Source organism: Aplysia californica, unplaced genomic scaffold (genome assembly GCF_000002075.1).
Source record: "Aplysia californica isolate F4 #8 unplaced genomic scaffold, AplCal3.0 scaffold00833, whole genome shotgun sequence".
In the NCBI taxonomy this organism is placed as follows: Eukaryota; Metazoa; Mollusca; class Gastropoda; order Aplysiida; family Aplysiidae; genus Aplysia; species Aplysia californica.
This window is the reverse complement of record NW_004798103.1, coordinates 59,983-82,077: the sequence shown is the minus strand read 5'-3', so window position 1 is coordinate 82,077 and position 22,095 is coordinate 59,983. Positions and strand designations below refer to the sequence as shown.

At 37.8% G+C, this 22,095-nt stretch overlaps 2 protein-coding genes across 2 annotated transcripts in view; one reads left to right on the top strand and one right to left on the bottom strand.

The window, feature by feature from the left end:
* The window catches only part of LOC101850369 (fas-binding factor 1), a 45,085-nt gene extending 25,991 nt beyond the window's left edge, over window positions 1–19,094 (top strand). The window contains exons 17-33 of the mRNA XM_005109938.3: window positions 1,355–1,419; window positions 1,754–1,833; window positions 2,222–2,425; window positions 3,546–3,635; window positions 4,411–4,511; window positions 4,815–4,862; window positions 5,513–5,671; window positions 6,289–6,396; window positions 6,997–7,136; window positions 8,054–8,172; window positions 9,238–9,360; window positions 9,963–10,106; window positions 10,925–11,143; window positions 12,496–12,633; window positions 13,904–14,024; window positions 15,672–15,835; window positions 16,631–19,094. Of these exons, the coding sequence (XP_005109995.2) occupies window positions 1,355–1,419; window positions 1,754–1,833; window positions 2,222–2,425; window positions 3,546–3,635; window positions 4,411–4,511; window positions 4,815–4,862; window positions 5,513–5,671; window positions 6,289–6,396; window positions 6,997–7,136; window positions 8,054–8,172; window positions 9,238–9,360; window positions 9,963–10,106; window positions 10,925–11,143; window positions 12,496–12,633; window positions 13,904–14,024; window positions 15,672–15,835; window positions 16,631–16,714 (2,107 nt within the window). The 3' untranslated portion in view covers window positions 16,715–19,094. The remainder of the gene's footprint in view (window positions 1–1,354; window positions 1,420–1,753; window positions 1,834–2,221; window positions 2,426–3,545; window positions 3,636–4,410; window positions 4,512–4,814; window positions 4,863–5,512; window positions 5,672–6,288; window positions 6,397–6,996; window positions 7,137–8,053; window positions 8,173–9,237; window positions 9,361–9,962; window positions 10,107–10,924; window positions 11,144–12,495; window positions 12,634–13,903; window positions 14,025–15,671; window positions 15,836–16,630) is intronic.
* A 779-nt stretch (window positions 19,095–19,873) lies between these two features.
* The window catches only part of LOC101850119, a 4,828-nt gene continuing 2,606 nt past the window's right edge, over window positions 19,874–22,095 (bottom strand). Inside the window, exon 3 of the mRNA XM_005109937.2 lies at window positions 19,874–21,377. Coding sequence (XP_005109994.1) covers window positions 20,796–21,377 — 582 coding nt within the window. The 3' untranslated portion in view covers window positions 19,874–20,795. The remainder of the gene's footprint in view (window positions 21,378–22,095) is intronic.

Genomic DNA, 22,095 nt, shown 5'->3' with positions numbered 1-22,095 from the left:
TGGCTATGGTGGTTCTGATTTGCAGTATGTCATAACTCAGCAACAACAGGTTTACGAGGACAGTTTCACTTCAATATCACCCCAACTCACAACATACAGTTTACAAAATTTCCTTAAATGTTTTGCTCTCTGGAAAAATACAGGCTAAAAGAGGCTTGGGCAAACAGTGACTTCCGTAGAAAACTTGAACAGATGGATGATGGTGAAAGACCACATTCTTTTTAGAGCATCTGAGCAGAGAAATGAGGGACAAACCAAGATAATTGATGTCTGCTTTAGATCTGGCAGTTGAAGAAGAACATGCTCAAATAGATATGAACAGTTTCACGACAAAACATGACATATCCTTTTTAACAGTTTTTAAGAAAAATTAAGAGTTCTATTCTTCACCTATTTACTGAATGGACTTTAGCAACTTTGCTTTTAGAAAAAACTTTGGTGATATTTGTTTTATGATGAAATCTGTGTTGGATTTTTATCATATAAATTGAAAAGATCTCCACACATTTTTAACAGAATGCTATGTGTCCACTTTGATTTTTTTTTTAAACAGAAGAAGACAAATCTTTATCAAAAGATTTTAATATTTTTAAAAGCAGCTTTGGGTCTGACTAAAAACTAATAAATGGTATCACTACTCATAAAACTTACTATGTTGATAATGAAATCAACAAATCGGGTGACTTTGTATAACTGTGTGTGTATCAGCAAGTCAAATGAACTAATTCAGTTCCTTCAGCATCAGTATTTTTTTTGGCCTAAATAGCTTTTTCTGAATTTGGTTTAGCTTCGAATCATAATATAATGTCTATATGCTTCTAATTCAAGAAATAGGGACAACTGTTAGATAGACATACACTGACACATCATTATGACTTAAAATAATTATGAACAGAAAGAATCGCCGACAAACTTTCATAGATCACAAGTGAAATCACAGGACTCGAGGAAAGAACTTGATTGGCGTGCAGAGGCTATGTCTTGATTTGTTGAGACAGGAGAACCCATTTTGTCGTATTTGTTCTCTTACCGCAGTTTTAATTTTAATTGCATTATGTGAAAAAAGAAGTTGACTCTGGAATGTGCCTCACCTGTTCAGATACTTTGGTCTAGTTTCAGCCAAACTTCGGAAATGGTGTTTTGTTGTCAAATTGTCCGCATACATGTATACTGTCACACGTCCCCCCCCCCCCTTTCTCACCCACCCACACTCACACGCACACTCACTCACACCACGCTCACTGACACTCAAATGCACACACACGCATGCACACACACACACGCACGCTCACACAAATTCCCATTAATTACCTCTCAGACTATGTTTTGATTTTGTCACATACATTCTGAGCAGGCCGCCAGCTTGGGAGTCCCCTGGTTCTGCCATATCACAGACTGCGGGAGGGGACAAGTTGTCTGGTAGGTGTACAGAATATGTAGCAGAACAGGAAAACCAGTCATATGATATTCTTGACCAATCTGAGATAATAATAATAATAATAATAACCTCCTTTTCTAAAACTGGAGGGACACGAAATCATTTGCTGTGATCATTCTTACAAATACCATTAAACATTATTCTCTTAGAATTCAATCTACCTGTATATTGAACTTTAAGGGATTAGTGTTGGATTGGTTGTTCGTTTTTGGTTTAGAAATTTTCCAATAAAATTATAACACTTTTTAATTTTTGAGAACAATTTTTTTTAAAACGAGGTTCAACTTTGCTGTGTGTCTTTCTCTCTATGTTTAGCATCATTAACCCCCCAATGGCAAGCTGGTGGCCTTGACCCAAGGATGGCATCTTCTGGGACAACTTTTGGTCAGAACCAGGTATTAAGTTGTTTGGCTGTAATATTTTCCACGTTCTACTTATCAATTGTTGAAGGATTGGACCAACTGATTTTCACCATACATTTCAGAGACAGGCGGGGCGCATCTAAATAACGGAAATAATGGAAACAGGCCTTCTTTGTTATGTCAAGTTGAATATTTATTAAAGTTTTTGTTAAAAAATCAAATGTAGGAGAAAGGAAAGAGAAATCGTTTCATTTCTTTGTAGAAATTGTATAAATTGTTGATTTATTTCAAACGTTGCCATCTGAATTCTTGTGAATCCCCACAAATTAAATTTGAAATGTATTTTGAAACTTTTGTTAGTAAATGATGTTATTTGAGATGTGGAAAAGGACACCTGTAAATGACTTTTTTTTTTTGACAGCCAATAGCTGGTGGGTCAGCAGTTGGCCAGAGTATTGTTCAACTGCAACAACAGCAGCAGCAGCAGCAGTTGGCTCAACAGCAGCAGCAACAACAATTTTTACAGCAGCTACAACAACAGCAAAAGTCGGAGCTCTTGCAACAGCAGCAGCAACTAGAGCAAATGCTGCAAAACATCAGGTCCCAGCATGCGTCTATGAGCCAGGTGTGTATGTGTGCTTGACCCTACCCATCGAACAAATTTTTTTGTCTGAAATAAAAGCGTGGATTAAACCCCCCCCCCAACAAAAAAACCCAACCCAACAACAAACCCCCATGATATTAATGATGAGTTGTTATCAAAGTAATTCTTAGACTTTGGTCCGTGGTTTATTACTGAGTACCACCTTTCTCTCTCTATGAGATTCCGGGGGGGGGGGGGGGGGGGGGGGTGTTAACTTGTAAAAATGACATGAAAAACGGAGGAATAAACTAAATTAAAGGGTTTTAGTTAACTTTAGGGAGTTGGAGTCATGATATTTTGAGATATGATTCATTAGATAACGTCACAACAAAAATATTTTACTGCAAATTGACAAGCTCAGGTTTTCTGTCATATGTTATGTATAACATAGCAGAAATCATATGTATAATCACATATATGGTTTATTTATGTAGCATCCCTCATCATTAGACCTGTTGCACTTTGCAATATTCGCTTCTTAAACAAAACTGAATGCATGTATAGTTTTATGCAAAAATACAATTCCCGTTCATCCATCCATCACCTCTCTCTCTCTCTCTCTCTCTCTCTCTCCCTCTTTCTCTCTCCCTCTCTCCCTTTCTCTCTCTCTCTCTCTCTCTCTCTCCCTCCCTCCCTCTCCCTCCCTCCCTCCCTCCCTCCCTCCCTCCCTCCCTCCCTCCCTCTCTCTCTCTCTCTCTCTCTCTCTCTCTCTCTCTCTGTCTCTCTCACTCCTCCCCTTTATCCATATCCCCCTTTCCTTCCCTGTCCCTTCCTCTCTCTGTCTCATTCTCTCTCATGCACATACACAAACAATTTCACTCAAACTCAAAGATGCACTGTTTGAATTATGGCAGTTAGACTAATTCACAATTTACATTAGCTGGTAGCTGGACTAGCTAGAGTGTAATTGGTTCATAAACTCTCAGTGTGTTTGCTTTTTGTGGATTCCAAATTGTTTTCACCCTTCCCACAATATTTTCCCAATGAGCCCGATATTGAAGTAGGATGAAGTGCTCAATCTTTGACATGACCTAATTTATCTTTTAAGAAGAAATTCAACTTCATCTTTACCCCTGTTGTCTCCTCCTTCCTGTTGAGGTAGGTAACAGCACCAAGCATCTCAGTGCCCTCCTACTCACAGATTACAGCGTCGATTGAGCTGCCAGACTCACTACAGGAAGCTCATGCTAGGGTAAGCAACGTCAAGACGTATAGTGCAACTATTGTCAACTATGCAGCATTATTGTAATGCACACTGAGCATTTCATTAAGATGAAAATGGGCAATGTAAGTGCAATTTATTATTATTATTATTATTTATTATTATTATTATTATTATTATTATTATATTTTTAAATATATTTTTTAAAAATTATTATTATTTTTATTATTATTGTTGTTGTCAAAAGGGAGGAATATGTTATGAGGAAAATTTTTGTTTACATCACTTTGTTTCCACTCGGTGACAAACATATAAAACATGTTGGAAATTTGCAATGGTATTGCTGTAGAATTTAGACGTATCACCTTTAAAAATAATGCTTTACAGCCATCAAATTTCCTCAAAAACTTCTATCTTTCCAGTTCTAAATATGACTTTGACTTTTCTACCTGTTTTCTGACATGAAGCTTGTACTATTTAGTTATTGCTCCTTGCCAAGCGTCGTGTTCTACTGAAGTACGTGAACTCATACGGCATCATTTATGTACTTTTTCCACACCCCAGGAGCCTCAACCTTGGCCTCAGTGTTTTGGAAGAATATTTGTCTGTGTTGAAATTGTGACTGTTTGCCAGTGTTCTAAGTTGTTTTTTTTATCACTAAGCACTAATAAATTTTTACCTGTTTTCCTTTTGTTTTCTCTACCGAACTTTCAGTCTGATTTTCAGAAGTTTGTATGTTTGAAAAAGATAATGTTTGTTTCAGGTTAGTCTATGTTTGTTGGTTTTTTTAATCTGTTCTCTGTAGCTGAGGAAACTTGAGCTGGAAAAGCATTACATGGAGTCCATGCTTGATGGCATGAGGAAACGCTTTGAGGAGGAAATGGTAGCAGTGGAGACATCTTACAAGTAAGAACTTTTGTTAGCTGACGAAACTGGTTTTTTTAATAAGAAATGCCTTCTGTTTGTAAATTTCAAGATAAAGCCCAAAAGCTTGACACTTTATCCTTTGTTCTTGTGATGTTAATGATTATTGTATATGGGTATTGTGGCATTTTTTACTTGCCTTTTACTCTGTCGTGATGCTGTGTATGTCTCGGTTGCCATGTCATTATAGTGTGATAACTTTGTTCAGACAAGGTTTTATTATCTTTCTGTATTCCTAAGAAAAACTTGTGTGTTAATATGTCTGTTTGTTTTTTTTTATTTCAGGAACAGGATGCAGATAATTGAAGATTCAAACAGGAAAAAGGAAGCCCGGTAATTTGAAGTTAATGATATTTTGAAAATTTTGTATTATTCTTTAACATTAATGTAGAAATCAGCTCAGCAAATTTCCCTGTTGATTTATTGTAATATGTGTCACAACACGTTGGGATCTGACACTCGTCAATTTTTGGGCATATGGAGTTATTAGTATAATCTTAAAGCCGGTTTATTTGCCTTGCTTTTGATGAGTGAAAAAAAGACCCATCTATCTTGAATAGAAGTTGAGATCTTACCGATTAAAAGAGGTAAGGGTTGTCTGGTGTCAGAGATAAAATTAACAAGAAAATGGTCACCAAAATTTTGTGACTTCCAAGGCTGAAGTGTTCTTGGGAACTGCAACTTGACATTTTTTAGGCCTTTGATTAACGTTTTTCTGTAAAATCCTCTCAGAAATGTGTTTTTAATAGATGAAAAAGGTGTTTAGCACAAAACGAAATATTCCATGAAAATTGTCCAATCTAATTGTGTTGCAAGTGGTGTAAAACTTTCAAAAACATATAACATATTGCCCAGGTTGTTTGAAGAAATGTGTTTTTAATAAATGAAATAGGTGTTAAGCACAAAACGAAAAATTCAATGAAAATTGTCCAAATTGTGTTGCAAGTGGTATAAAACTTACTAAAACAAAACCCATTGTCCAGGTTACGTGAAGAGAACGAGGCACTGATGGAACAACACGTGGGCCGTGTGCGGCAGTTGGAGCAGGAGAAGAGTGAGGTGAGCAGCGGTCACTACCGCAAGCTGGAGGAGGTGGAGCGGGACCGGGCCCAGGACCTGGAGAAACTGAGGGAGCAACACCGGTATGTAAGATAAGATAGGTAGATAGATAAACCTTTATTGTCCAGATACTAGCACATAGATTTAGTGTCTCTCAAACACGCGCACGCACTTTCTTGAATATCTTGCTTCTCTGGCTGCCTCTTCTTCACACACTCTGGTTTTTGGTTGAACTTGTTGGCATGTGTTTTGTACACTGTTCAGGACACAGCTCCATATAAAAGGGTTTGTAATACAACAGGACTATACACAATGAGTTTTGACTCTCTACGTATACCAGAGATGTCCCAAACTCCTTTTCACAGTCTACCTGGTGCAGAGCTAGCCTTGCCTATCCAACTTCAGCATCAATTTTAGCATTAGTAAACACTTCCAAGGTAGGGAAAAATGTACCCAAGAAGTGTTGTAAGTGAAAAATATTTTTATAATATATTTTTGGACATGTTTTGCCACTTTACTTATCTAGAAAACACACCTCCTAACCATAAAGAAAAAGAAGCATCTGTCGAGTGAACAAAAGACAAAATTAAATAGCAAGTAGACAACCAGTGGAGGTTTTAATCCGCCTAGCTTATTGTTCATAGTTAACTGTACCATCACCACTTTAATGTTGTTTGATCAGCTTGCCATCTTTCTCCAGGCTGGCCGTTCAGACATTGAAAAGGGAACACGAAGAAGCTCTAGATAGATTGGCATCTGCCAAAAATCAGGAGATCACCATGGTAGCGAACGCCAATGACACATCCAGGTAGGGGCTACAGATCTGCTGCAACTGCTTGTCATTTTGTTTCATTTAGATTGTGTGTATGGTTGTAAATGTCAGGTCTGGTTTGCTCATAACACTTCTCTTCAACATAATTTTTCCATGTTGGTGTCTGTGGTGTGATGATTAGGCTTTTCTCCTTGCCTGTGAAAGATGTCTATTCAGTTCACATGTGAAGAAGATAATTATTTGATTGTGTGGGTGGCTTCTGTTTTCAAAACAATCTTGTTTTGGGGAGTTTTAAAGACTTCTATCCCATTTTATCACAAATATTTGTTAAGTTAGACACACTTATACTTAAGCAACCTGAATTGTGTTGAAAGAGTTGTAAAGCTTAAAACTCAGGCTTTAACTATGTCTGAAATTGAATCTTTGTCTTCTTAGCAGGTAGTTGGTGGGTGTTGTCGTGTCGTTTACTCTTTTCCTATCAAACATCTATTGTCCTGATCTCTCCTCATTCTAATTTGTGTTTGTTGCCGTCTTGTAGCACCGCTAATCTTCAGCCCTTATATGACCTTATTTTGTTTCAAGTGCTGTAAAACTCTTTCTAAAAAAAACTAATGGTCCTCTTGAATCTGTCCCCAGGAGCTTGACTGCGGTAGTGGAACAGATCCAGAACAATGCTCGTGACCTCGGAGAACTTCACCTCAAAGTCGAGTCGTGGAACAGACAAGGACTTGACGAGAGGGAGATATCTCTACGATCCAAGGACGAGCAGCTTAGAAGTCAGTTTCTACTTTTTTTAAATGCCTTATTTGATTCCTAGAGATTATTTACCTATGCAGGACTGCCAACCTTCCCGATTTTATTTAGTAAATTCCTGAATTCAGGCTTCATTTCCCAAGCTCCTGGCTTGCCATTGTCCAGAGGAGTTTAGCCACAGTGAAAAAATCATTTTTTTTCCTAAATTTACGAAGTTTGCTGTGAATGTAAAGACAGAAAAACTGTTTCCTGGATGTAGCACTACTTTGACAATAGTGTGGATAGTTTCTAGATGTGGCATCTGCTTCTTTGCCCTTTTTGTTCCTACGTTATTTTGCTGGAGAACATTTTGCTTATTTGGTCGTTATCAGCTAAATGATACACATAGCTTTAACCTCTTTAGATGTTTGGCGGGACTTTGCAACAACAGTCTTGGAACAAATTAATTCTTGAGGACATTTAACTTTCAAACATGATTTCTGCTCACATTTTCCATATATTTGTTTTTGAAAAGTGGTAGAGTTCCTGATTTCAGTCATAGGAAAGTTGACAGGTCTGCCTATTTACCTATATGTTGTTCTTCTTGCATGATAAAAATATTTATTTAAAGTAAAACTAATTCAGGCAAAGGGACCAGGAATTCACTTTCAACTTATTTTTGTTATTTAAGGTATTTCATTTAGTTGTCATTAAATTGTTTCTGACTGAAAAGTGGTGCGATTGAATATAGTTTAGTTGAAAATTGTGTTTTTGTCTTCAGATTTCTATACTCTATCAAGTCAACAGATTGATTTGTTTGATATTACAAAAGTGAAATCACAGACACCTATAGGTACCCAAATGAGAAGCAGCGATTGTTCTAATTAAATAGTGAGCAGTTCATGAGATTTATTCTTTTTTATTCTAACATTTATGCCCATATGGTATATTATATTAACAGTGCTCCAGGAGAGATTGACAAGACAAGAGGAGGACAATGATAGAGAGAGGAAACGTCTGGAGGATCTCATAGCTCGCATGGAGACTCAGCTGAGAGATCAGACCCGCAGTTTGGAAGAGGTTTGTGCGTTGTGCAAAGAGAATGTTTGGCAAGATATTGTAATACTGTTGAACTTGATCTAACAGCCACCTGTTTAAGACAATCAATGTACAGACAGCCACTTCTTATTTCCTTTCTTGCGGTTTGTTTGGGTTTTTTTCATTATAAATAATGACAGTGTAAGATGGCCAGCTGTCTAAGATGGCTTCTTTTCTCTTCGACAATGGATGGCTGTCTTACACAGTTTCGACTTTACTTCTGGTACAGTTCGTATAGACAAAATTTATTTATTGAAATTCAGAAAATGATTTTCCCGTGTAAGCGCCCACCGTGTGCTCTGATTATGCGGTTGAAGCTGTGTGAAAAGTGGTTTTTCTTAAACAGGTTTGGACAGTTTCATTATGAAAATAATAAAACCCCAAGGGTGGAAGTGGGAAGTGGTCATTTGTACTGGTGGTTGTCTTGGACAAGTGGCTGATAGAGCAGGTCCACTGCAGTTTTGTTTTTAGACATCAGCGAGGTGTTGTCGTGTTGATCGACATATCAACAAGATAAAAAGAGATTTTAAGCACTGACAGAGCTAAAAATTTAATTGATTTTCTGTTTGCTCACATTTTCATACCTGTAACTCTTGATTTTCCTGGACTATCAAAGCTAATGCATGGGTAGTTGCTGAGTGCTCTGATGTGGTTTGCTCCTTCCTTCCTGTCAAACATCTTTTGTCCTTACCTCTCCTTCTTCTGTTTTGTGTTTGTTATTCTCCTGTAACATTTCTAATCTCTGGCATGTATATGACTGTAAAACTCTTGCTAAAACTAAAACTAAAGCTAAAACATTGTTTATTACTCCAACAGTTGTCTCATACCACTTTTATCTGTTTCTGCATCCCACTTTAAACTCTTTACATAGAACTACAAAAGAAATGCAGCAAGGGTATATGTTCTGTAGATGGTTAAAAGTCCAGCAACTGATGTTTCTGTAGCAACAATAATCTCTCTGGTTTACACCTTTTTTTTTTAACTGTTTCTTTTCATGCAGTAAAATCTTCAAATTAGTTTTTTCATTATTTTTTATTTCCAATTTAGGAGCGTTGGAAGCTGAAGCAAGACCAGAGTCGAGCGGAGGCCCAGCAGCGCGCCCTAGAGGAGGAACGACGATTGTGGCTGGAACAGCAAGCAAGGGAGAGAATTACCGTGGAGAGAGCCAGGGTAAAATGAACTTATACTTTGTCACAACTTTTATGAGGGTGCTGTCGTCTTTGTGTCTTTATTGACTTTTAACTTCCAACTTTGGGAATGTGATTATTGCTTTCCTTTTTGCTTATCAAATTGTCAATAATAGGAATATACCAGATCCAGATCATCAGTTACTTGTGTGATCTGCTATAGATGCAAGGAAAAAATTGACGGTGATGTAGCGGTTAGACACTCTACCGTGCCATGCAGGAGACCTGAGTTTAATTTTTGGGTAGGTAAAACTTTTATCAAGTATCTCGGTCTATCTGCTGGGACATTGCATCCCTCATAACTTGGGTTATCCTGACAGGCAGGATCAGCGCTCACCTCCTAAATGGTCCAAGTTTTGTTGATGAGGCATAAAAACTCGTACATTTTTTTTTTAAATTCCAGTAATTGAGCCAAAAAACAACAATTCAATAAAAATTGCAAAATTGGCGGAAAGATGCCCATTTCTTCAATTTCATTATTTTGACGAGCGCCTGATTTCCCTATGATGCCTCTCATATGTTATCGTGCAAGAGTAAAATATTGTTGAAAGGGAACAATGTTTGTTGTGTTTCTTTTTTATAAAGGAAAATTATCTTGAAGAGCAACGGACTGCGATGGGTCAGATCAGTGAAGAACGACGCTTGCTGGTTGAGGAACGCACAAAGTTTCAAGCAGAGCAGAAGACTGTCCGAGAAAAGCTGCATCATGACTCGATGAAACGGAGCCAGGTAGAACTTTTTTTTGGTATTCCTTAATACAAGATACGCTAGAGGTTTGAGTGAAATATTCAAATGAGGACATGGCTTGTTTAAGGGAGTGCTGATATTTATTTTAGAATGGTTCTATGGGGTTGATTACACTGTTCATTTAGAACACATTTTGAACTGCACAAATGGATTCCCTGTGCTCACAATTTGTACCCAGCTGCCAGCACATGAGAATTCCCTCTTCAAAGTGATACATCTGAAAACAACCGAAACTTTTTGTCACAGTTTGTCACGGTAGTTTCCCTTGCAAATAAAAGTTGGGGGAGGGGGGGGGGAGAGTATTCTTTTTATTTTTTAGAGAATCTAATATTCAATTCAAACTGTTTCAGTGCTTTTTTGAGTAAAGGTCAGATAGTCCGAATAGTATGAACAATAGCAAAATGATTCTCCAAAGCTGAAAGGTGTTGAGGAGAATGAGTCATTGTGGATGAAGATAGTGAAGAAGAAACTATCGTCATTGAAAGTTGAAAGTTGCAATATATACATAGGCAGGTGAGACCACTCCTGGCAAATTTATTTGATTGGAAAGGGGTTAAGTCCTTGAATGATTAAAACCAAATTCGTTCATCAGAAAAAAAAATCTCACAAATTGTAAATCTGCTGTGCTGATACTTAAATGTTATGCTTGTTAGCCTCTGCCGTAACTTTTAAAAACAGATTTTTAACATGCTCAAATAGGAATTAAATGGATATCAATTGATTGATTTTGAGCGGAGCGCAAGAAGTGTTATTACAAAGTGTTATCTAATTTCATAGTTTGCTGCAATTTGCTCTCGCAGGCTGAAGCAGACTACGAGGTTCTCATTCGAACCATATCAGAGGAAAAGGCACAGCACAGTTCTCGCATGCAAGAATTGCAGAGGGAAGAGGACAGGCTAGCAACAGAGAAAAGTAAAGTGGAACGAGAGAAGAACATTCTTGACCAGGAGAGAGAGAAGTTAGCCGACCAGGCACATCAGATCAGACAGCAGTCAGCCCAGATTGATCACATGACTGAGGTGAGAATGGAGATCCTTCTTGTAAGCTTGATTCTAAATCTTTTTAAAAAAAATTTCTTTCATGAGTTAGTCTTTCTACTTGATGTAAGTCGATCATTTTGAAGGTGGAACATTTGATCCAGAGGTTAGAGTGAAAAAGCAAGTACAAAAGAATGCAGAGACTATACCTTAAAGTAAGTACTGGAATCAGGCGCTCGTCAATTTTTGGGTACACAGGGTTATTAGTATCATCTTAGAGGCTATTCATTTGCCTTGCATTTGGTGAAAAAATTTCCATCTATGTTGAATAGACATTGAGATATTTGTGTTTGAAGGAGGTGAGGGTCATCTGGTTTCAGAGGTAAAATTAGTGGAAAATGGCCGCCAAAGTTTAGTTATTTCCTTAGCTTGAGAATCTATGGACACACTTTAATCAACGTTTTCAGTATTATCCACACAGGAATGTGTTCTTTAATGGACATGAAACGTGTTGAGCCAGAAAAACAAAATTTCAATAAAAATTGCCAAATTGGAGGAAAAATGCCTGTTTCTCCAATTTCCTTATTTTGAGGAGCGCCTGATTTCACCACGATGCCACACATATGTGAGGTGTGCTGACAAAATTGAGTTACTTCTCGTAATCCACAAATGGAGATATTGGCCAAAAATCGACGTTAGAGTTCAAATTTGTAGATTTTCTATTGATGCCGTATTCTTTAACTATAACTTGTATTCTCTTATTTCATACTTATAAATTGTTAAAACTTCCCCTATAAGCGTGATATATCTATTTCCTTAAGGCTTGAATCTGAGAAGTAACTCATTTTGTTAGCACGCTTCACAAGTGTGTCTGAGCGTTGTTGTTCATGTGTGTAATATAACATAAGAGGAGCTGAGCTGCATGACCAATAACAATGTCTCAGCAGCAAATGCATTGAATTGTTTGGTTATAGGGTCACAGCTCTAGCACATTTCATCTACCTTCTTCCTGTGCTCCCATTGTCTCAGGCTTATGTGCTGTGCCCAAGGTTGCAGCCACACAATTGAAGTAAAAACAACATGACCTATCAACACTTACAGTGGAGTCCACTTAAATTGATCATGGTTAATTTTGAACACAGCGGTAAATCGATAGAAAATACAATCCCTGATTTTTGTCTCAGCTATTTTAGCAACTACTGTAACTGTAACCGAAAAGACTTCTGCACTGAAGAAAAACCGGCGGACCCACAGATTTTGGTTCAAGTGGACTCTACTGTATATTTTTGGAACACCTACCACTCATGAAAATGCTGGCATGTAGCATGATGTACCTTGGGGTATTGATATCCTCACAAATATCTGTATCTGTGATGTGTGTTGTTTCTCTCCAGGCTGCTAGTCGAACTCGCATGGAAGGAGATCAAGCAATGGAAGAGGCTATGCATATCAACTCACAGATAGAGAGGAGAGAGACGGAGGTTATGAAGCAGCAAAGCGCTGTTAAACTGATGGAAGAACGGATTTCTCAGGTTAGTGTGGGCTCCATTCATTATCTTGTCAGCCACAGAGGTCAGTTTGGGGGGGGGGGGGGGGGGGGGGCTTTGGACAGAACTTATGGGGTGGAATGTGTGATGACAGTGACTGTGTGAATAAAATGATTGGTCATAAATGGTTGGAAATGGTATTGGCTCTCAATCGACTCTGTTTAGATATTGAATAGAATGGCCTTTCAAGGGTACTTATTTCTCTTTAGAGTGTGCGCTGTGAATTTGAGGGCTGTGTACAGATGGTGTTTATCATTGGATTGTTAGGTTTTTTATTTATCCGTTATAAAAATCCTCAGCTAGATGGGTATCTACAGTCAAAGCTTAGTTCATGTAGAGGAGCTTATTGTAGTACTGCTCAGCAATGTTGTTCGGTTTTTAACCCTTTGAATACACCGGTGTAGCATAAAACTGCCCGTATGTCCAGCCACCGGTACACCGGTGAGCGAGACTCCATCCCCAACCCGGCGCGTCTGAGATAATTGAGAAAAAACTTGTACGCAAAACAGCGATACTAATACTACACAGGACTTCATTGATTATTTTGAAGATCTTTCTGAATTAGATGCTGGTCATGACCAGGACTACCCTGAGCGGGATATGTAATGTGATTCTGACGATCACATGAATGTTAGTAATATATTGCTCAGGAGCTCAGGCAGAGGGGCACAGTAGCCTCAGGAGATCAGGGCTCAAAGGGTTAAAAGAGGAAATTTTTTAGAGGAAATGTAAGAAGGTTATCCAGAATTTTTAGCTTAGAAATATGAATATCTTTTTCAGTACTTTGCTATTGTCAATTAATGTTTGCATTTTCTTGGTTGCCCAAATGTTAACCAGTTGGCTGGTTTTGTAACACAATCATTGTGTTTTACTGAAATGTACATAGACTTTATTAGACAGCGTCAAAGATTGTATACTATGAGATGGTTCACTCCTCTTTTGAGATGCTAATAAAACATCTTCAAAAGTACTCATGGGGTTGTGTGTGTTCTTGTAATGCAGTTTTTAGTGTGTAGCAATACTTAGGAACAATGAGTAGGAGGGAAGATTGTTCTAAATACACTTCTTTTTGAGAATTTAAACAAAATGTTCTTATCTAAACTGGAGATAGTTTCTCAAAGAATGCACATCTATTTTTAAACCCCTCTTTTAATGGAGAGTGAATGGTCTTGTAGTATGTGGTCTAAAGTATTTTCTAAATGAGGGGATGAGAGTGTTCATTATGTCCTCTTCCTCCTTTGTTTCACATGTGTAGGAGAAACTGCGACTGGCGAAGGAGAAGAAAGAAGTGGAAAACTTGAAAAATTCCTCCTTGTGTGTTAACTGCCGTTCCCCTGTGAATGGTCCAGCCGTATACCCTCCGTTTCAACAAAATGGTATGACTTTGTGTTTTATTAAATATATCATCAAATGATATTTTGAACAGTTAGATGTGCTTTACCTGCATGTTGTCCATGCTAAAATTCATAATGGTTCTTTTTTGGTTTTGGTTTTAGATTCCAAAGTGTACTTATTTTTTATGGGCGAGGACCATGCAGTTGATGACACGTTTGTTCCATTGTGAGAGAAATTGTACTTCTTTGTTTTTCTTTTGTTTTGTTTTTTGGTGTTTTTGGTTTGTTTTTGTTTTTTCATTTAAAAAATTTTTTGGTTTTTTTTTTTTGGGGGGGGGAGGGGGAGTTATTTATTTGCACATCTGTTCGTTGTTGGTGGATAGTAAGGTTTGCTCCTTTTTTACTATCAAACATGTCCTTATATCTCCTCCTTTTTTGTATATTACTGTCTAGTAAAACCTCAAATCCTCATCACCAAAATAGATGTATTTGTGTCGCAAGTGCTGTAAAACTTACTTAAAGTAAAACTAAAAATGTGCATGTCTGTCACCAGGGGTGTATTAGATTGTTCTCTTTTAATGGAGTTGTTTTTTTTTTACAACAAAAGGATAAAGAACTTTACAAAGATAACTCCCTGTTAAAAAAAAGTTGTGAACACATTCAGAAGCTCAGAAAATTAAAGAAAAATGAAAGTCTTGGTATATAATAATTAATTACAGTGGAAACCTGATATAACAGGGATGGTGGGAGTAGAGAAAATGTCCTGTTATATCCGATCCCTGTTAAATCAGAAATGCAAGGAAAGTAAGCATTTGTGGACTAATCCAGCTGTAGTTATTCATGGGTAGTTTCCTTTGCCACAAGTACCCACGAACAGGGGTTTTGGCACCAACTTTCTCCTAGCCTCCTTAAACCACATCAGAAAAGCTTTGTCCACAGCATCTGCATCGGGTCTCATCTTCTTTCGATCCAGAGCAAACTTTCCATTAGGGTATGCTGCCACTATCTTCTCTCTATCCTTGACAATGGTGTGAATCGACCTTTGTGGAATGTCGAACTGACGACAAATCTCTGCCAGTGGAGCTTGCTTTTTGTCAAGAGCCTGGATTATTTCGTGTGTTTTTTTGTGTCAATTGAAAGACATTTTCTCTTGCGCTTGACTTCGTAGGTGACAGTAGACACATTACGCAAATGTGTTGCTAGGTTTCGGGCTAGATCGAGGTCTGCAGCACACTGCAGCCCTCTCTCGCTTCACACGTTGCATGTGCTTGCAGTGGCATCTCTCTCTCTCTCCTCTCTTACTTTTTACACATTGTTAGCGAGCCTTTGTCCCTGCTATAACCGGTTGGGCTCCTATGGGGCCCTGTTATTGCCGATAACTTTTAATAGAGACAAAGAGTAGGAAAAAACGGGGATTTAAAAAATCCCTGTTGTTACCGGATCCCTGTTATTACCGGGCCTTTTATATATGGTTTCCACTGTATATCACTTAACTTTATGGTGGAATCTCTGACATTTATTTTGCTGTACAAGTTACTTGATTGCAATGGCTATTAGATTTTTTGTTTTTAATTGCAAGAAGAAAGAAGAAAATGTCTGTAAATATTTTACATAACAACTGTCTGTTTTGACACTGGAATGTTTGTTTGATGATGTATAATTTTTGTGAGAAAATTTTGTTTTATCCAGGCTACCATACACCTCAGCTCATGAACTCGGTGGGGATGTCTCCTGTGCAGTCTGTAAGACTCAGCTCTTCCCTGCAACAACCCGTAGGGAACCCCTTAGACAACATTGCCTCCTCCATAGCAAACGATCGAGCTGTCCGTATGTGGAAAATTAATGCTATTAAGGTACCGTTCAATTTTTCTTCATTTTCATGCATGGAAAATCCCACTGGTAGGGTCTGCTACTTTTCTTACCCTGTCGTTTCTGTCTATCCATCTTGCTTTTTGATTTTGTGGGCAATAATGGTCATTATTGTGTCTATGTGCTTCTGTTTTACTGAAACAATGATTTCTGTAATTGGACACCCCCCTTCCCCCCCCCCCCCCCCCCCCCCCCCCCCCACACACACACACACACACATGCACATGCACACACACACGCACACGCGCGTTTTTTAACTAACACCCACCTTGCCGATGGCTGAAGAAGATGCCTTTGTAATGCAAGTACTGTTATATCAGTAATTTTGAAGACATCTTGGAACCTACACTTGCAGTATTTAGAGGTTTGTAGAAGGATGCAAGTGTATTTTGTTGTTTCAAACAAATAGTTGTGAAGATAAGACTCCTTCTCTTTTAGTGTTTGTGGGTGCTCAGGTGTGGTTTGCTTATTCTTTCCTATCAAGCATCTATCATCCTTACCTTCCCTCCTTCTTTTTTTGTGTTAGTGACTCTTTTGTAACACCTCTAATCTTTGGTATTTATTATATGACCTTATTTTGTTGCGAGTGCCGTAAAACTATTATTTTAAAAAAATCTCTTTTAAGTGTTTTGTTTATCACAGTCACTACACACTTACTTTTTTTCTCTTCCTTTGTTGATTGAACATCCTTGTACTTTTCGTCAGCTTTGTTTTTTAAAGCTATGTTATGATTGTTCTGATAGGCATCTCTATAATGAGGATTTCTTTTGCTTTCACAGGACAAAGAGTTCCTGGAAGAGGAGAGCTTATATCTGGAGACGTTGAGACACACCCCTTATCATTCGACTGCATCAAAGTCTTGATGTTATAAGTCATACTCATAAACGCATTTTTACTTTAGTCTTTGTGGTCAGTACAAATTACCAGAGTAATCTGCACTTATCATTTTGGCACACTCATGAACAAATTATTTTCTAACTTGTTATAACTTATGTATGAGCCAGGCCATTTGTTTATGAGCATAATGATTTATATGGTATATATCCATTTAACTTTCTTAACTTGTAAATTTGTTTACCAAATGTAAAAGTCAAAGTGTTGAATATGCCTGTAGGATTTGGAAAGAATATACTACATCTTCACTAGTGCCAACATTGTGATTAGTGTTCATCTTCTTCCTTTTGGAACTGAACACTGAGCTGTCATAGTTTACTAATAGACATTTTCTAAGTATGTATTCAGTGCCGAATAGAATAACTGAATATGACATTTAGTCAGATATATGTAATAATTGCATTGAAATAATCATCTTTCAAATATCATTGCTCAGAGTAAAAAAAGGGAAATAAAGTGTTGCCATACTGACGGGTCACATCTACATGGCGTCAGGCAGTTTTTGTTGTCGGGTCAATGGTGTTTTGTTAGCCACAAGATTTGTGCTTTTCTGGTTGTGTCCCTGTTGCATATTTGATGTTTCACTATGCACATGCTGAACATGCAGTTTATTGTTCTCTTCAGTATATGACAGTAAAGAGTTACATGGCAAAGCTTGTCATATTCGTGAAGAAGCTTTTAAGCTTGGAGGATGCGGGTGGTGTACTATTACGGATAAGTTGACCTTTTGTTGAGGATAGAATCATATAAAGACCTATCTGAATAGGAAAAGATGACTTGAAGTGTGGCGTTCTTTTCTCTGGATTTGGTTGTGAAATGTCACTAGCTAGGTGTACAAGTGTGTTTTTTAAGTGCCTGGTTTAATAGATTTAATATTGCGTAGCATATTCCACTGCCAAGATATCTATGATATATCAGTGTTTATATTTAAAGAAATATATACAAATTACCTGTATTTATATGTAAATAAAACTCAAATATTTTGTACTTCTTCACTGACTGCAATTTATATGTTGATCTTTTTTTTTTTCTTTCCTTTTTATCCCTCGTGATCTTTGTTAGACTCTGCTGCTGTAGGCCTGTATCAGTGAATTATTTTCATCTCAACATTTTTTATATTCAATGTTGTTCGTAGCAAGAGACTAGCCATACTTTGCAAATGTTTTACTTGATTCATGTTTGGGAGAAATTAGTACATAAGGGGTTGCTCAGATCCAAATATGAATGTACTCCTTTTTTTTATGGATATTGTTTGTTTGGTGATTGTTGTGTTTTTTTTTTGGGGGGGGGGGGGGTTGTATTATTTTTTTATTATGAATTGTTAAGAAATTGTGTCTATTTTATACAGGCTTAGAACTGTAACTGAAGTCCATACTTACTTTTATATTTTGTATACTTACATATATGTTTAACACAAAGTGCATTACCTTGCACAAGCGAACTGTGATATCGGAGAGTTTCATTGGGACTCTATATTTGTTTTAAAATTATGTGTACAATCATTTTCTTCAAGATGATGCACAAATGTATGGTTTAGTAATTTGTCTACTCATATTCTTTTGTCTTTTTATGTAAAGTAGAATATTTAAAATATACTCTGCTCATATTTTCAACTTCATGTATACAGGAGAATTACGAACAAAAGAATTATTTGTGTCACCTGTGGAGTTTCTTGTTTCATGGTTTGAAATACAAACTCACATTTTCCCTAAAGTAACTGTGTAAAAAAAACTTCTACAACTTTGCAGCTGTATGTGTTCGGCTTCTAGTGAAAGACCTACACATATAGCACAAGTTTTATGTGTATTCAAACTTTTCTGTCTTCAAAATTCAGTTACAGATCATAAAGAGCTTTAGCTGTCACATACATAAAAAGCCTCTGTTAATGTATTGACATGAAGGATTCGGAAGGTACCCTGAATTGTGATCAGAACAATAAATAAAGTGTTTGAATTACTCTTGGCTGAACTTATCATCATTATGATGATACACTTTGAATGATGGAACTGCCAGAGGTAAAATTTTACCCTAGTCCCTTGGTCCCATTGTCACTATTTTTCATCTCTGTCATTTTGCCAAAAGAAGTAGGAGATGTAGGCTTATATGTTTATTTTTTATTGAAACATAGTCGACTTTTATTTACAAGAGTTTGTGTATGAGAAATTCTGGTGTGCAAAGTAAAGCAAAGCAACTACCTTCAGCTGTTCTTTTTTGTTTTTTGATGATTGTTTTTTTGTGGTTTTTAAAAAATGTACATTCAATGTTTTATTTGTCGTCTTACTACACACTTTCCTGGAAAAATTGTGGAAGGTTCTATTTCATTCATTAAATTATTTGTGAATACCGGTATTGATTTTTGTCCTAATTGCTGTCTCTTTAATTTTTTTAAAAAAAATTTTAGTTGTTACATTTTTGGGTTTTTAAAAAAACAGACAGGAAGATGGGGTGACCTTGAAGGATGCATTTGGTTATGCTTGTGCTGGATTGTTCAAACTGAGTTACAACTGGAGCTGTTGTGCTTTTTTGCTTCCATTTCAATTTTACTGGGGTGGAAGATTACATGGTGGGTGGTTGGTGGTTTGGTCTGTTTTACCTATCAAACTTCTATCGTCCTTATCTCTACTTCTTTTTTGTGTTTGTTACTCTTCTGTAATACCTCTAATCTTCAGCACCTACATTACGTAATTGCGTTGCAAGTACCGTAAAAACGTTTTTTAAAACAAACAAGACCACATGTACTTGCAGGTGGGTTATGTCTGTAGTGTTGTGGGTAAGTTACTCAACTCATCATCGTGGGTTTGGTTGTTGAGTTGGAGGCTCAGCTCAGTCTGACGTTGTGTACTTGGGAAAGGCACTTAAGAATTGTTCCCTTTAGCTCTGGCCTATACTATCAGAGGTGGACATTAAAATTAACTTAAATTCAGTGGTACAACCTCTTAATTAACCGTATACTTATACATGTAGTTATAGTGTTGCAGTTTGAGGGGGTGGGAGGGGAAGAGGCTATCCAATTTTGCCATTTTTTTGTCAGGTGTAATGAAGTCGTTGTCATGCATTAAAGCTTTAACTTTAACTCTACGACAGTCTCAGGAACAACAACAGGAATAGTAATAAGTCTTGTTTTGGTGTTTTTTTTGGCTTGAAAATATTTTCGTGTTTGTACTTCATAAAACTGTTTTAATGTGTAAATTTTCTTGAAAAGCAATAAAGATCATACCAGTGAGAAAAAGGACTAGCTTCTTTTAAGACATGCTAGAAAAGACCAAAAATCTAGACTAGGAACATTTGAAGTCTTCCTGTTTCATGTTTGAAATTTTTTTATTTCTCACTTCCAGGTGTCCTGAAGTTATGTAAAGTAAGTAGGCTTTACGAAAATGTGACTCTCTAAATTTTCATTTCATTGTTGTGATCATGGTTTGCCATTCATTTCTTTGCTCAGCTGCTTTATCCTGGTCTCTGCGTCACCCATCTGTTAGGACTTTCCTAGCAAGTTGCTGTGGGTCTTCCCCTACCTCATCTGATTTCTACTTTCCCAATGAGAGTTACATGCTTAAGGCCTTTATGTCAATTTAAGTGCCCTAGAAATTGCTTTTGTCTCTTAGTAGTGAGCGGCTCTTGTGGGCTTCTTTCGGTTTAACTTTGATTTTTTTTTACTCCCACGAAATTCTCGACGGTTTCCCCCAAAAACACATTTCTGCTGCTTCTATTTTATTTTCACTGTCTTTGGTAGTTGTCCAGCACTCGTAGCTGAATAGAAAACCTGACCGAACATAGCCTTTCGCTACTTTTAGTCCTCTTACTTTGGTATGGAACTCATTGAGGTATTTTTTATTAAAACTCTTCAGCTAAGCTATTACGATCCTTCGTTTTATTTCTACGAAACATTACTAAAATGTATGAATTCGGACAGCTGAAAATAACACACATACGCTTGAGTTCTTTGCTAAAATTGAATTTCATTCTTATCTTTTCTTTATTATACCACGAATATGATTATATTATCTTATGCCAATCAAGGGCAATCTCTTCTGAGTCCTATACATTCCCAAGCTAAGAGTTGCTGTGAACCTGTTTACTGTTATTACTGTTATTTTGAGTTTTGGAAGAGTGATGAGGGTTCATGGCGCCTGCTGCTGGAGACGCCCCTGGCTCTTCAGACTCGAGGAGAGGATCCTTGGGCCCTTCCTCTTTAGCTTTTTGTGTCGGTTCCACTGCGTCTCTGCCGTCCTGTGCCTGGTCGTCTGTTACTGGTGGCACTTCTCCTGCCGTCTCATCTGACGACGCAGCTTGTTCGTCTGCTTGCTGCTCTACGTCATCAGATTCCTCTTTCTGCTCTTTGCCTCCTCCTCTTTCTCCATCTTCTTCCTCTCCCGTTTCTGCTCTTTCTTCCCCTCTTTCTTCTTCTGCTTTCCTTTCTTCCTCTTTGTCGACCTCCTCCCTCAGGGATGGGATGGGTGTGTAACGTGACTTGAGGGTTTCGAGGTCTGGCAAGGATTTCCAGGGAAAATATTTCCCCCTAGGGTCCGCCATGACGATCTCCCTACCGTTCTTTGCGATGACGTCAAGAGTTTTGGGGTCCAGGAAAAGCAGCACGGGGATTCCCCTTATGCTAAATTTACAGGCCACTTCCTCCTGGGGAGCAGACAGTGGTAATGGTAACACAAGACCAGTTCATTTGTTCTGTTTTTTTCTACACAGTGAGTCTGTTGGTTCTTTTTTTTTTTATAATAGAGGGTTTTACGGCGCTCGCAACTGCATAAGGTCATATGAGCGCCAAGGGGTGGTGTCAACAGAGAATTCTTTACTGAGAATCGGACTTACTCTGCTCACCTCTCTAGCTTCAATAGCACAATGTCTACTTCGACTATCAAGGCACCCCGGAAATAGCAGGTCACAAGAGAGTGATAAACATACAAAAGAAGTAGAGGAAAATGACAATAGTAAGGATTTTTTTTATAGTAGAGGGTTTTACGGCGCTTGCAACTGCATAAGGTCATATGAGCGCCAAGGGGTGGGTGTCAACAGAGAAGTCTTGACAGGGAATCAGACTTAGACTGCTCACTTCTCTAGCTTCAACGGCACAAGGTCTGCTTCGACTATCAAGGCACCCCAAAATAGCAGGTCACAAGGGAGTGACAAACATACAAAAGAAGTAGAGGAAAATGACAATAGTAAGGATAAGTAAAGAAAAAGCAGCAGCTCCCTGTTGCAGATCAGTCACAGTTATGAGCATGATATGAACCAGCCCATTTACAATTCTACTTGCTTGAACGAAATATGTCCCCCCTTTGGGAATGGCTTAAAGACACTACAGCCAGTGGCACTGTGTTGGTTCAAAAGCAAGCAAGGT